General features: G+C 35.9%; 1 protein-coding gene across 5 annotated transcripts in view; it reads right to left on the bottom strand.

Annotated features, from left to right (window-relative positions):
• NOVA1 (NOVA alternative splicing regulator 1) overlaps positions 1 to 15,456 on the bottom strand; it is a 150,464-nt gene that overhangs the window by 134,320 nt on the left and 688 nt on the right. For 4 of the 5 annotated variants that reach the window (XM_079954901.1, XM_079954899.1, XM_079954903.1 and 1 more), the window contains exon 2: positions 13,975 to 14,118. In XM_079954901.1, the coding sequence (XP_079811027.1) occupies positions 13,975 to 14,118 (144 nt within the window). Of the gene's footprint in view, positions 1 to 13,974; positions 14,119 to 15,178; positions 15,450 to 15,456 lie in introns of those variants that run through there. The other variant, XM_079954902.1, reaches the window with a different exon arrangement.

Genomic DNA, 15,456 nt, shown 5'->3' with positions numbered 1-15,456 from the left:
ACTTTCTTGCAGCAAGCACTAATCTACATATCATAATTATTACTTTAAGCATCTAACTTATGAGCTTCTGTAAACTCACAAGAGGAAGGTTACAGGGCCCTCTTGGCAATAGCAGTGGAGTCATAGAATACCATCCCCCTGAGGGTCAGCTGGTACCAATGCAAAGCATCTTTTGGGGCCAGTAAAATACCTTTATTTTCAGTCAAGCAACTTGAACATATCTATATGGCCTTGCATTGTGACAGATTATGTGATATTTTGACTCCTCCTTGTTCCTATTTTTTTTATTGATTGTATTTTAAACTGTTGTTACCTGCCTGTTATCCATGAGAACAGGTGCAATATAAATTCTAAAAAAGAAATCTAAATCTCACTTTATTCTGCAATTTTTTTCTCATTTATTCCTGGCCCACATTTTACTGCAATAAATCAGGCAGAATTTTATAATGTAAGATCAGGCCAAAGACCTATCTAGTCCAAAGGGCAATCTCCTACAATTCTTCCTGAGCAACTGGCATTCAACAGCATACGGCATCTGATCCTTGAGGTAGAATACAGTATTAGTAGCCTTATCCTCCATTAATTTGTCTAATCCCCTTTTAAAGCTGTCTACATTTGTGGCCATCACTATAGTTGAGAATTCTGCAGCTTAATTATGAGCCATGTGAAATATTTTGTCCTGATTATATTTCAGGTTCTTGCATTATAAAAGAGGGATAATATGCTCTATCTACATTCTCTAAACCATGCATAATTTTATAAACCTCAAAACTTATGTATATTTTTACTGAACTAAAAAGTCCCAAGCATTGTAATAATCCTCACGGGGAGTTGCTCCAGTCTTTTTGGTTGCCCTTTTCCAACTTGACAAAATCTCTTTTGAGAGATGGTGACCATAACTTTACACAGTGTTCCAAGTGTGATTGCACCACATTTTGGGATAAAGGCATTCCAATACTGGCATTTTTGTTTTCAACCCTTCTCTTGAGACTGGAATTAGCATTTTCCCCAGGTCCCATGTACTGGATTAACTATTTAATTGAACCTATGTATCATAACTCCAGGATCTCTTTTCTGGTCAGTCACCACGCATTCAGACATCAGTGTGCAGTTCACAAATAAAGCACAACCAATGACAGTTATGCAGCATAGACAAAATAAAGAATAATGAGTGCCATCACAGAAATTGTGCCTATCTTACTAAAATTTAGTTGGTTCAACAGAGAACAGTAATCTATATTGTTAAGAAGAGCCTGCCTTGTTACATTCCAACCTACTTTGAACAAAAAATAATTTTCCATTGGATGTAGCATCTCAATTATTTTATTCTGCTTCTGCTTTTTTAAAAATTTGAAGAGCAACTTTGAAAGAGAACAGAGGAAGAAGTCAGATTGCATCCCTGAAGCCTTTGCTGCTCCTTTTGGAATTCAGTTCAGTTTATAGCAAATTTCTATACATCAATAGCTATTGTTCTTTGTTAGCAAGGAATGCCACACAGGCATGTAAGCAGGCCTATGAAGATAAGACAGAGCCTTTATACCAAGTTGGGAAATATCAAGTACAGGGATGGAATGTGTTCCCTCAGACCTTTCTACCTGGCTTTCAGACCTCTCCCCAGGGCACCATCCTCACCAGCCCTGCTTCAAACACCCTGCTGGAAAGTGTCCTTGAACTGTGATGGAGCCTCTTGGTTATCCTAATGTAGGACAAAGATGGTCATGAGACAAGGGGTGTAGGAACAAGCCTGTTGTACAAAAGAAAGCTTTTCTTTTCTTTTTTACTTTTCTTTTCCCTCCAACTTTTGCTTCTAGCTCCACTCATTATTGACATGTGACTCTCAAAAGGTTGCCCAGAAAGGAATGCAGTCCTTGGGCTGAGACATGTTCCCTGCCCCTGCTTCATATGTTCCACCCATTGTGTCTAGTATAGAAAACAGGAGGCTCCAAGAGGAGGGAAGTGTAGTACAGAAATGTAACAGACTGTTGCAAGAAGAGCAGAGCTCTCTGTCCCTCTTCTGTGAGCCCCAGAAGGCTAGAAAGCTGGGGGGGGGGGGGTATATCCAAGGTTGTTTGTAATTATTCAGAAGTTTGCTAGGCCTAAATTCTTTCTGTTTCATAATAATTTAACTCTCTCTATCTCTCTCTCTATATATATCTTTTTACAAAGAAGAAATAAAGATATTCACTACTTCTTATCCAACAGCAGTGAATTACAAGTGTCATGCATGAAGTGGTCATTGGGCAAAACATTGCAGCTTTAGCATAAAACTTTCAAATATATATTCTGACACATTTTTTTAAAAGTACATGACCATCTGTTCCTCTTCCGTGCCCCTGTCATGACATCTGCTTTAATCCATGTTACTAGAAGGACAATGTCCTTGAGTTGTTATTCTATGAATGGATTCAAGTTACAAGAAAGGAGATTCTGACTAAGCATCAGGAAGAACTTTATGACACTAAGAGCTGTTTGACAGTAGAACAGACTCTTTTCTTGTAGGTTTTTAAGCAGAGTTTGTATGGCCATCTGTCATGGGTGCTTTAGTTGAGATTCCTGTATTGCAAGGGGTTGGACTAGATGACCTTCGGGGTCCCTTCCAACTTTACAATTCTATGATTTTGTAAGTACAGTGTTACCTCGGTTTAAGAACAGTCCTGTTTACAAACGATTCGGATTACAAACTCTGCAAAACCGGAAGTAGTGTTCTGGTTTGTGAACTTTATCTCGGTCTACAAATGGAAACCAAATGGTGGAAGGGCACTGGTGACGGGAGGCCTCATTGGGAAAGCACACCGCACTTTGCAATATACGATGAAGAAAGAGGCCACACATAGACTAATTAATAATGATATGGAGAGAGTGGGGGGCCTTAAAAATCACTGGAATTATTTCAGCAAAAAGAAATAAAAGCCCCCCCCACCCAAACACAAAATGTATGGCTTCTTTAAAAAGCCTTTCTAAAAAATCAAATGAGGAAAGAGTTTTGGAAAATCTCATGTTGTACATGTGTTAGGAATTCTTCTAAAGCTTTAACAGCAGCGTTATAGTCTAAAAGGGATTAGACAGCTTTATTCTTAAGACTAAGCCTTTTAAACACATACCTATATACTTGGTGTTATGGAAGGCTGAATGAAGAACGCACTCAAAGAATCTAGAGAAGAACCTTTGTGTCTTTAACAGTAGCAGAAAGCCCCTCACTCTACTACAACTTTGTCCAGCTCTACCTAATAATTATACTATCTACACATCTCTTTTCCCCGCTCCTTTATTTTAACATACAAATAAATTAGCAGTATTGAAAGGTTTTTTTGTTCGAATAATCAGTCCCTCATCTTTAAATTTCAAATACTTTTTAATAACTTTTTAACTGTAATAGCAATTTTGCTATCAGTCTTAGAGGATGGCTCTGGCAGAATCTCAGAAAATGAACTTAGTTTTTCGGGTACTACTCAAGTCTGGAAGTTCTACTTTCTCAGGAATAGAAAAAAGTTGTTTTGTGTTTAGGTAGTCCACTTTTGTCTCAACAAAATATGATCTGTGTTTTCTTATTTTCACTGGGCAATAGATGGAGTCTTGCCATGTCTTTTCTTCTATCAAGTTTATATTGAATTCTCCTGGTTCTATATGTGGCCGTTCTCAGATTGAATTGTGCTAAGTATAAAAATATTCGTAAGGCCACTTTGGAAAAAAAAATTATCTAGGGTTACACGGTGTATTCCGATTTGCCTTCACATTAAGAATTCTGCTTAGCTTATCCAACAGCTATCAGTGGGACTGACATCTAGCTTTAGAAAACAGTACGAAGGTCATCTGTCTCAAGATTGTCTTCGCAGTTTCTTCCATTTCTTCTGGTTAGTTGGGGCTAGTGGCAATATGGCAAAAGTTGCAAAAAGTACAGAAGGGGCTATTCAATTACATTTTACTTAGAACAAACCTATTAAAATAAATAAACATGACTAAGTTAGGTTCATTACTTTTAATGGGTCTTCTCTGAGTAAAACAGTACCCAAAATTAGTAAAATGCTGGTCCTATAAATTGGGTTGCAACATTAGTCATAAGCTCATGTGGAATGTCAAGGCAGACAGCGATATCCTTTAATTGTGCGACAATGCTGTAGCAAAACACTGTATCACAATATATCTTGAATAATACTTTACAACAAAATAGTGTCAGCCTCCCAATTCACACAGGTAAGGTGCCAGCTTTTTCTAATGGATAAAAATGTAGCAATTAAAGGTTTCTTCTATTGTGTTGATCTATATCTACTATTGTAGTATTAGAATTGGATGTTGTTGTTTGTGTTATTTCCAGCACCGTCTGCTTGGATCACTCACAGTATTTGGTTAGACTAGGAGAAGTTAAAGGGATGCCTTCCAGATGTTATTAGGAATATCAACTGTCATAATTCCTGACCAGTTGTCATAATGGCTGGTCCAAGAACATCTGGAGAGTGTGCTTCTCTTATAGTTTTATCACATCAACAAGCATACAATAGCCTGGTGCTTTATAATCCTAATCTGCCCCCCTCCCCATTTGCAGCTTCAGCCTGTTTTATTTCTTCATGTTGATCCAGGATAGGAAAATAGTGGTGAACAGTCTCCACCTTGGCCCACAAATGGGACCTGTTTCATAAAGGGCCTGACTGCCCTTCTGAAAAATGCCAAATACAACCATAAGTAACACACATATACGCTCATGGACAGAAAATTTAATTTAGAAAGGCAATTCAAGGGATAAACCAGACTATTCATCCTTATCAACCCCACTCTGGATCAACAGGATAAAAGAGCAAGCAGTGAACTTGCAAAGAAGAACTTTTCAATTTGGCAGCACTGGAGTCCTAAACATGTTTTAATAGTACTTTTGTGCACCTGTACCTGACAGGCTATAACAAACACATTTTGTCACAAAAACATTATATCTCAAGAAATATCGAGCTTACACAGAAAGCACTGTAATACTGTAATAAAATAACAACATATGGATGCTCTGCAAAATGTTAAGTGGAATTGCTGGTGTTATATCAAAGTTAAAGTTAAAGTTGCTTTAACTTATATTGTTCACATTTAACCCATTACTGTGTCTGACCACTGCCACATTTTAGGATTAGCTTGACAAGACACAGGAGCTAAATGTTTCTATTTATTTTTCCTTAAAAACTGCCAGGGCATTAGAGCGTACTAAAACTTTCCCCTTTGCCACTTCCAGCATGGCATGGAGACTGAAAAAAAAGGCACAACAAGGTTAACCCACCGCTATGCCCCAGTTTTATTGGCAGTGGGGCAGGGGAGGATATCAAAGGGGGAACAAACTCTAAAAATAATTTAAAATGCTTAATTATATTTTAATAATTGTTTTTCTATGTTTTTAGTTATTCTTGTTTTAATCTATATGCCACCTTAAGCAGGGGGAAAGGTAGGTTAATAATAATAATAATAATAATAATAATAATAATAATAATGTCAAAAGACTAACAAACTGACTATGGCATAAGCTGTTGTAAACTGCAGTCCACTTCCAATGCATGACTCTGATGAAGTGGGCTGTAGTCCATGAAAGCCTCTGTCATAAAAAAAAAATTGTTAACCTTAAGGTATCAAGATTTTGTTTTTGCTACAGTAAACAAACACAACTACCTCTCTGAAAACGGTTCAAAATATCCAGAAATCTAATAATTGGTCTCCCGTCTTTCTTATACTTTGTTCCTAGGATTGTATGCTCCTTGGGGCGGAACCAGAAGGTTTCACAACCCAGCAAGCAAAACAAAACACATTTTAGGAAATAGTGTATGGGCAAATTCTTCATACAACAGACATGATTTTAGAAGGACATCCATATTCACTTTTTTCCTTAGCTTAAAAAAAAACTCATTCTAGAAAAGAGCAATAAATACAAACGTGGGCATTCCACAGGCAGAGAATCAAATGGATTGAACTAATTATTAAAAGTGATCAAAATGCTGGATTTGTTTTATTGCCACTAAAACGCACACACACAGCTGTCCTAATTTTTTCTGGCACCAGCATAACTGCAACTCATCAACCAGTACATCTAAATCTGAATATTAAACCTGCTTGCGTACCAACTCCACTACTCTCAACCTTTAGTACGCCAATATATGTGATGTCATAACACAGCAAAATTCTCAATTTCCGTGCCACTGGCTACCAATGCATTACAGACTTCTTCGCTAAAAGTTACATATGAGTGGGCTTGAAAAGACAGGGCTGCTGTTTTCAGCAGCAGCTAAAATGAAGTTTTAGCCTTAAGGCTCCAAAAAGCTTGTCTTTTCCTAGAATCGTGTCTAACAATAATGGATATACATTCATTTATAATACGTTTATTTATAGTCACATAATATATCTTAGGTGAGCGTTCAGTATTCTGACAAGGTTTTAAAAGTAAATATGTGTTTTTATGGGAGCACCTTATTAGTAACTACAAATGCACCACGTATCAGTGTCAAACTAGTTGTAATGATGAATCAAATAACACAAGTTGTTAATATGCTCACAGCTTAAAGTGTTTTATTTCTTTATATTTAATCATCTTACCAGAGTGATTCCACCCTTTGTCCCTATTCCCCGTTTTCCAAAATAATCATTGTTATTTTGCAGAACTTCTATCCATGTTGACAAGATAGATCCTGCAGAATACAGTAGGAAATATATTTATGGAAAACAGAAGCTTTATTCTTTCCACAAATAAAATCCAGAAATCAGACACACGAACACATCACACTTACTGTAAATTTAAACTATTAAAATGGGCTATCGTATAATCAGCTACACAAGTAGACTTTAAATGTACTGAATAGTGATGAAATCTAGTAGTGATGAAAGAATGCTAAAGATGTACTGGTGTCATAGAGATAGTGTCCAGTAAGTACACTGACAAACTGGGCTGCCATATTCAGATAGGTAGTCGTGTTGGTCTGACGCAGTCAAAATAAATAAAAAATTGTCCAGTAGCATCTTAGAGACCAACTAAGTTTTGTTCTGGGTATAAGCTTTTGTGTGCATGCACACTTCTTCAGATGGGCTGCCATATGAAACTGACAGTTAACATGCAAAATCAAGGAAAGCTAAATAAACAAACTTTGTATTGTGCGTGAAATAATTGAGTAGCATTTGATTTCAGTATTTTCAGAAAATAATTATTTGCAATACCAAATAAGGTATGAAAAGTTTTGCCCAAATGCAAAAGTCTAGCCAGTTTAAGGCAATTCATATTTACTTAACTGAAACAAACGTAAAACAAAACAAAAGTCTGAATCTTAAAGTAATAAGGTTCAATGTTTTCAAATCTCTTAAATAGTTATAAAAAGGTAAAGGTACCCCTGCCCATACGGGCCAGTCTTGACAGACTCTGGGGTTGTGCGCCCATCTCACTTAAGAGGCCAGGGGCCAGCGCTGTCCGGAGACACTTCCGGGTCACGTGGCCAGCGTGACATCGCTGCTCTGGCGAGCCAGAGCCGCACACGGAAACGCCGTTTACCTTCCCGCTGGTAAGCGGTCCCTATTTATCTACTTGCACCCGGAGGTGCTTTCGAACTGCTAGGTTGGCAGGCGCTGGGACCGAGCAGCGGGAGCGCACCCCGCTGCAGGGATTCGAACCGCCGACCTTTCGATCGGCAAGTCCTAGGTGCTGAGGCTTTAACCCACAGCGCCACCTGCGTCCCATTAAATAGTTATAGTTTAGAACAAAAAACTCAAAGTTACAAAGTTTGAAATCCCAATATTCTCAAATGGGAAAGTTAAATGGTATGTTTTAATCTCTTCTATGAAAGACATGGGTACTGAAACATTCATAACACCTCCATGTACCCAGCATGCAGTACATAACCTTTCAAAGCATTTTCCCAAAACAGAAGCGAACGTCTGTTGTATTCAAGTAATGAGGAAGCCTAAAACACCATGTAGATGTATAACAAAATTTTCCAGACTACCTAAAAATTTATATCAAAACGCAACTAACACATCACATAGAACATAATACGAAATAAATGATGTTACCGAAAAAATATACAAATCTACATTTGATATTCAGCATTCATTCAATACTGGAAGTTTTGATACATATTTCAGAGTAGATCCTATTGGTTTTAATAGGTCTTCAGTATAAGTATGGTTATACTGAAGAACCTAAAGCAGACTAAAAAATGCACATTTTATTTAAATTATTGTATTTCCTCCTTTCATCCACTTGCTTTTACAATGCAGTTAATATTGAATAAAAACCAAGTCATTTTAAATCTTAAAAAAACCACATTCAGTAAAAAGATCATGAGAATAGCTTCTCAATTTCCAGTATGTACTGCCTTTTATGCTATGACACTACAGCCTCTGAGGGTCAGATTAATTAAGATCAACAGCAGCTGCAGTGCAACGTGAGAAGCACACTGTCACAATTCCCACCAGTCTAGCCCAATTACCTGCAGCATTCCAGCACTGGACAACTGACAACCTTCAAGTCTCTACCAAGTCATTCCTTCCCACCGGACTAACAATAAACATTAAAAACAAACTAACCTCTTTTTGAGAAGGGCTGCAACACCAACTGCACCTGCTGAAAACTGCAAAGATGAATCCCAGAAATGTTTGTTAGTCGGATCTCTACAGATGTTGTTGAACTTAACCAGAACCAAGTTCAAAGATGGAAATGAGGAAATCAAGCCCAAACTTCATAGCAATTTTAACTTTCAAAATCTGCAATCTGATTTAAAGATTAGCATTTTCTTTTCTAATTTGCAAGATCGTTTTTAAACCAAAATAGCTATTTGTTTAAAACCTATATTGTTCGGAAAATTAATTTTCCAAATCATTTTCGGCAAAAGTAATTTTATCCTTCAAAACGAGGTGACAGGACTTTAAAAGAATTTTTAAAAATCAATTATTAAAATAAGTGAAAGAGCAAAGAGGTAAAGCGACAACTTAAGACTTCTGTTAAACTGGAAGTTCACCAAAATTATGTTTGTATTAAGATATCTAAAATTACCTTTATTTCCTTTCTAAAACAAATTCACTTCCATGATCAGGTATTAGGAACATCACTGCCATTCCAAATAGCATTTCATTTTTTAAATGCTGTCTGAAAGATATTTATTGTGCAGATTATTTTACTAGTGCATTGAGCTTTTTACCTTCACACCATCACTATAAAGCTAAGCAGCAGTTTAAAATGAAGCAATAAGGATTCTTTCTGGAATGGATGCGTCTTTCTTGGTTCCTCTATAAAACTCCACACGCCCTGCAATATTAACTATATAAAAACACTGCACACAGAAAAATAATTCTCTATTAATAATGTATCTAAGTAAACTGAATTCCATAATTTAAAAAAATTAACAAGTTCCTTCTTTAACATTGTTCTGTCATCCTCAAATAAATTTGGCCTATAAACCTTTCAAAAAACTAATCCACTGTGCATGCTGATAAGTAAAAGTTGCAAAACAGGCAACTTGAAGATGTCTCCTGGCTATGCTCATCAATCTGATCCCAAAACTCTTTCTAGCGGAATTCCTTTCCACTGGTTGCATTAAGATTCACTCAGTGAGTGATTTGCTGGAATGTATGACCACCATATTTTAGTTTAGAAAGAAGTTTCCTCCAGGAACTCATCTGAATTGATCAGATGGAGGGGAGATGTGATTGTACACCATCCTGCCCTGCAGTAGGGTGCTAGATCAGGTGACTATTTTTCCTCTCCTAGCACCATTTTTAAGGCTGAAATCCTACATACACTTAGCGAAAAGTACACATTCATAAACTGATAGATCAGTTTGTTAATGCTGAAGAATGTACACTAAATGCCTATCTTTTTTTTTATTATTTAAGGGACGGGGTGGGGTTAGAGAAACATCAATACTGGCATTTCAATTCAGAACAAATCCACTCATTTTAAAGTTTTATTCAACAATCATAAGATCAATCACCAAATCAACAAGGGACAAAAACCACAAAAGTACGAAAAGTCCCCAACACCCAGAAAGCATATTTAATGGAAATGCTGCATTACTCCCCATATTAAAGAAAATATAAAATTACACACAAAAAGCTACCTCCACGTCATACAGAATTCTCATCCATTTATAGCTTAATTCTGAACAATAAAAAATAAATAAATCAGAACCTAACTTGTTTTTTCTCATTAAAGCAGACTTTGCAAGATCAATGACAGCTGTACAACTGAGAATTATACCTTCAAATAGCTAGTATTCAATGCTTGGGCATTTAAGAGTTAAAAAACCCAAGAGAACTAAGCTTTGCAGATCTATCTCAGTGACCACAATTACCACGATGATCACATACTCAGCATTACTATTTTCTTCAGAAACAATCCTCCTGAGTAAAAAATGGTGGTAGCAATACAACCTGTAGCAACATGTCTTTATTTAAGCATCCTAAAATAAGGACAAATTTTGTGGGGCAGGGTGGTAATGACATGTACCATGAAAGCTAAAACGTAATGGGACAGATGTGTCAGCCTTTTACATGAATGACATCCTTGCTGAAATACATCTCCAAGCATCTGGACAGCCACACTGCACACAGCTATTCACATTCATATCCTAATTTCAACCACACTTACACTGTAACCCTATATATGAAGTCAGAAATAAATCCCATTGAGTTCAATGGGACTTTTTCTAGGGTGAGTATAGGATTGCAGTCTCAATCATTTAACAGCTTTCATTTAACAAGGAGAGATTTAAAATTACAACTATTTTTTTTAGCGGAGAAATGACTGCTGAACTTAAACAAAAAAACTATTTACCTCTACGCTCTCATTACTTTCTCAAAGTACATAGCATTTTGTGAGAACACCCTTTGAAAGGTTGCCTGTGGGGTTATTATTTTGAAATTATGAACTTCAGGAAAATACTGGTGTACATTTGGTCATTTTTTAAAAAGGGGGGTAACATTTTCAAGGTCATAACTCATAAAATTCCTGTTCAACATGTTTTACTGAACTTCTCCATAACTCTTCCTCAGATTTTATTAATATCAAGTCAAATACTAAAAGCAAGTGATATAGAATATCATTTCACAAAGTAACTGTGCATTTCCTCTTAAACTATTGAGTTCCTTTAAAATGTCATAAAATCAATGGGATTTTAACTAAGAAAATATTTTCAGTGTGTGTTACATACACCCAGATTTCATATGTCATAAGGAAAGAATTACCAGCCATACATGTATGTACAGCAGCTTTTTTATTTTAAAAAACGTGCATTGCACTACTCAAACACAGAATACACAATAAATCTATCTACTATACAGCAAACAAGACAAAGTCAGCAGACTATTATATGCAGTTGTCCAATTTTATCAAGTAGTATTACTGGAAAGTCCAAAGCAGAATTACTGGACATTCCAAATCAGAATTCTGCAGTATTATCTTTCCTTAAACATTCTTATTTTCTAGATATTAGATTATAAGTAGAGAAGCACAGACAGACAATGCTTACCTGTTTTTTAACAGTTTTGTGCCCAAATAAGGATATTCATTCTGAGCATTTGGCCAATTTTACTTACACTCTGGATGAAAAGTGTTTTGATAACCTGGATTAACTTGAAAATGCTTGCTAATATCCCAAACTAATCAAAGGGTAGCAGCACTGACGGGTTTTCTTCAAAGTATGCCAATAGTATGATTCATGTAACTAGCTGCAATTAATTTTGTTACTTCTAGTCATATCAGATTAACTAAGCTTACTCTGTGCTAAATACAAACTCACATGGAATATAGTTCACTAACGCAACTATCATTGATACGCACAAAAAGTTTTATAATCTAGCTGTTGCCATTGAACTGTATAACTGCCAGGCATCTATGGAACAATTAATACCTATAAGTATTACATTGATCAAAACTCTAGTTGGATACAATATTTACAATGCTAATCGAAAATTCACACCTACAAAGATCAGTGTCTAGTCTAATTTAAGGATGATCAGAAGTTAGCATAGTTCAGATTAAGACTTCAGGATTTATAAATGGAAGAAACCCAAATTACAGTAGGTTGGAGAATCCATGAGCTCAAACTATGCGTCAGGTTCATGTTCAGTTCTAAACAGAAACATTAACTAGCACCATTAAAGAGTGACATGTATTAGCATGTTTATGTAGTTTATGGATGCCCATATTTATTTATTCACTAAAATTGATCAACACTGTGGTTTCAAATATAAACGAGGTCTCACAGGACCAAAATTAGTGATTAGTAAATAACAACAACAAGGGATTAGTTTACACCTGTTACAGTCAAACTGTACAAGCTCTCTCTCATGCTGGCATTTCTTCAGAGGGAACCTGTTTACGTCACAGGAACACTTAACACAAGGCTGTAAACCCCTCATCATGCCTTGTCTTTTTTTTTAACCTTCAGAGGAAATTTCTATTAAAATCTTTGCATCCGCCCAATTCAACACTTAATATTGATTTTAATTAGAATGGAAAGGACTCCTGTTAATGGAGCAAACAAAAGACTCCAATCTTGCTTAATACTATATAGCTAAATCAAAGGTTATGATTTAGAATTTGCATTGATGATCAAACACAAATTCTTCTGCACTGTCATCTCACATTGGCTACTCTTATGAATATCACAAACACATCTGCAATTTATTCATCTATTGTCTCCAAACTCAATTTGCCATTATAGCTATAATCCAAAACTGTCACAATTTTATGTCCATATCGATTATGTCATCTATATACCAGCTTTCACTTTTTAAAAATATACAAGCTTTTTCATCAACATTTTAAATACTATTTCATGAAAAAGACACCATTCATAAAAAATAACGCATTGTTATATACTGCATCTTGAATGGATTTTTTCATATAAGTCTTTGAACACATACACTCTCTGCCTCTGTACCACAACTATCACAAGAGAATAACAACCTTTGTATCAAACAACAATGATCCACTTCGGAATTTAAGACAGTAGAAAATGAAACACTCTTGTTTTACTCATGACAGTCTTTCTAACTAGTTTACAAGATTCAATCATATCTGTGAGCCAGTACCAAATATAAAGAATTTTTCTTTTCATTACAAGAAAAAAGAAAACAGGCCATCTCAATGGAAAGCCACCAGTGCTAGAGTTAAGAAAAATCAAATGACTATCAGAACACTTCCTTTATTGACAATGTTTCTTTTATCAATAATGCTTCATTACTGGTCTATATAAATAAATGTTGCTTTTAATGTACATTAAATACCTCCACACCAGTTTAGAAATCTTTATCAACATTATGCATTCAAAAATGATAATAAAACACCATATGTGAATTATACAGCCTTCAGTATGTATATTTTATAATTCAATCTTATAGTACTTATGTGTACAATATTCTTAGAGTCTAAATTTCCAAACAAAATTATTTGTTTTCTTTCGCAATAGGTTTCCGTTATATATCACAATTGTGAAAAATACACAAAATCAAAGAAACATCTGAAGAGCAGCACTTGGAATTTATTTCATGTTAAGATGTATGAACAAAGCAATGAAGCAGAACCAAAGTACGTAATGGATTTAAGGTAAATGGCCTATTCTACAAGGAGAACCTGTGTTTTTACTTATGAGCTTAATTGCTATAATGTCTGAAAACTTCAGCAAAACCTGTAATGCCAGCTGTCAAACAGCCTGTTTTTTAAAAAAACATTTCTTGCAATAAGATGAACTGTGTAGAACACACATGCATAATAGCAATGATTCTTAGTTTTTCCACAATCAGGTTTAGACAGAGAGCTATCTTTTCTTTATTGCAAAACAACAAATACCAATATATTTACTTAGAATTGCTTGTGAAAATGCATTTTACTATTCAAGAATGCCAGTTATTGTAGTGGTATGCTAATACTATTTAATTCTACAGGTACGCTAATGTTGTTTAATTATACAGAATGTGGATACATTACCCTAGGGATTTAACAAATAATCTTCTAAAGCTTGCACCTACCTGGATAAAAGTCTTTGGATTTAGAGAGCTTGATGGTAGCTCCAGTCTCTTTCTGCAGCTGAACAATTGTCTGTCCTCCCTTCCCAATTATAGATCCAGCCGCATAACTAGGTATGAGGACCTTTAGAAAATATTGGCCGTCCTCTGAAAAAATTGAGATATTGAAGGTTAATTAGCTGCCTAAAATCTCATTCATCCTCAAACCTTCAAAAATATATGCCTTTCTATTATAGTATTAACGTACAGGTATTCTGCACAGATATGTAACCAGTTGCACTATCCTTCATATCCGCTGTGAAAAAATGAAGAATCTAATGAATTGTCCTTAATTTGGTGGTGCTATGAGAAGCAATGACCCAATTCAAGTTGTAATTCTGAATGTAAAATAGTTACTAAGGTATGATATAACTCTTCAGAAAGAAAGAAAATACCTTACACAAGAATTTTGTCAAGAACTACAACTTTCCCTAAAAATGCTGCAAACTGGAAAGAAAACATTAAAAGGGCATTTGTTCACCATTAGTACTGTACTCTCCACAACACACAGCTTTATCCACTAAATCCAAAATTTGAGATTTTATTCAAAGAGTTTTAGCTATTGACAAGAAAACTTGGCAATATAAGTGGATGCAACCATTTGCCTAAGTAATCCAGATGTATTTTTAAATGCTTCTCAAGTGGCAATGATCTCTTAATCAAAGGACATTAATAATATTACCCCCTTTAAAAAAACCTGGAGTCATGCACACACTTTAAAAGGTGACTGCTTATGTCATGCCCAATGTAATGCCCAAATCAGAGCAAAACGAAAGAAAGTAAAAAGCCAGAACTGGGGAATGAATCAAATATTTCTTTACAACTGAACAATTTGCTCCTCCAATGAATGACATCAATTCTATGGACCTTAAAGAAACTGCTCTGAAAGGATCTCATGTAAAAACAACACACACATTTAAGCCCTCTTTATTAAAACACAAATACACACCCCTATCTGCTTTTCACAGCTTAACCTAAAAATGCATCATTACAGAACTTTGCTTCTATAAAGGAGCAGGTTCAGAGCCATCCTACTTTTCTTTGAGAGTCCATGTCCCAGCTAGTACAGGTGCGCCCCCCACCCCACCCCGCAAAGACATTATACAAACAGTTAAATACACGAGCTATCTAGTTCTGCTGTTTGTTAATGTTGGATGAATAAATTCACCTCTGCCTCGGTGCATTGTTATGAAGACTCCAGTGCAAATGAATAGAGGAGATGCTGGTCCCGTTATAACTCATCTCATCCAGGAAGAGCAGGATGTTAACTAACAAGTCACCGCACCAAGACAGGCAACTCCCGCCCTCCCTCCGCAAACCTCTCTCTGACACACACACACGCGCGCACACATCCCATCACCGTGACCCAACCCCAGGAAGAACGAATCTTTGCAACATTTTCCACCGTAACAGAAAGTGGTGCCAGGAAATCGACGAGATTTTTGT

Source organism: Podarcis cretensis (assembly GCF_951804945.1).
Source record: "Podarcis cretensis genome assembly, chromosome: 1".
NCBI classification, from domain to species: Eukaryota; Metazoa; Chordata; class Lepidosauria; order Squamata; family Lacertidae; genus Podarcis; species Podarcis cretensis.
This window is presented reverse-complemented; position numbering and strand designations above follow the sequence as displayed.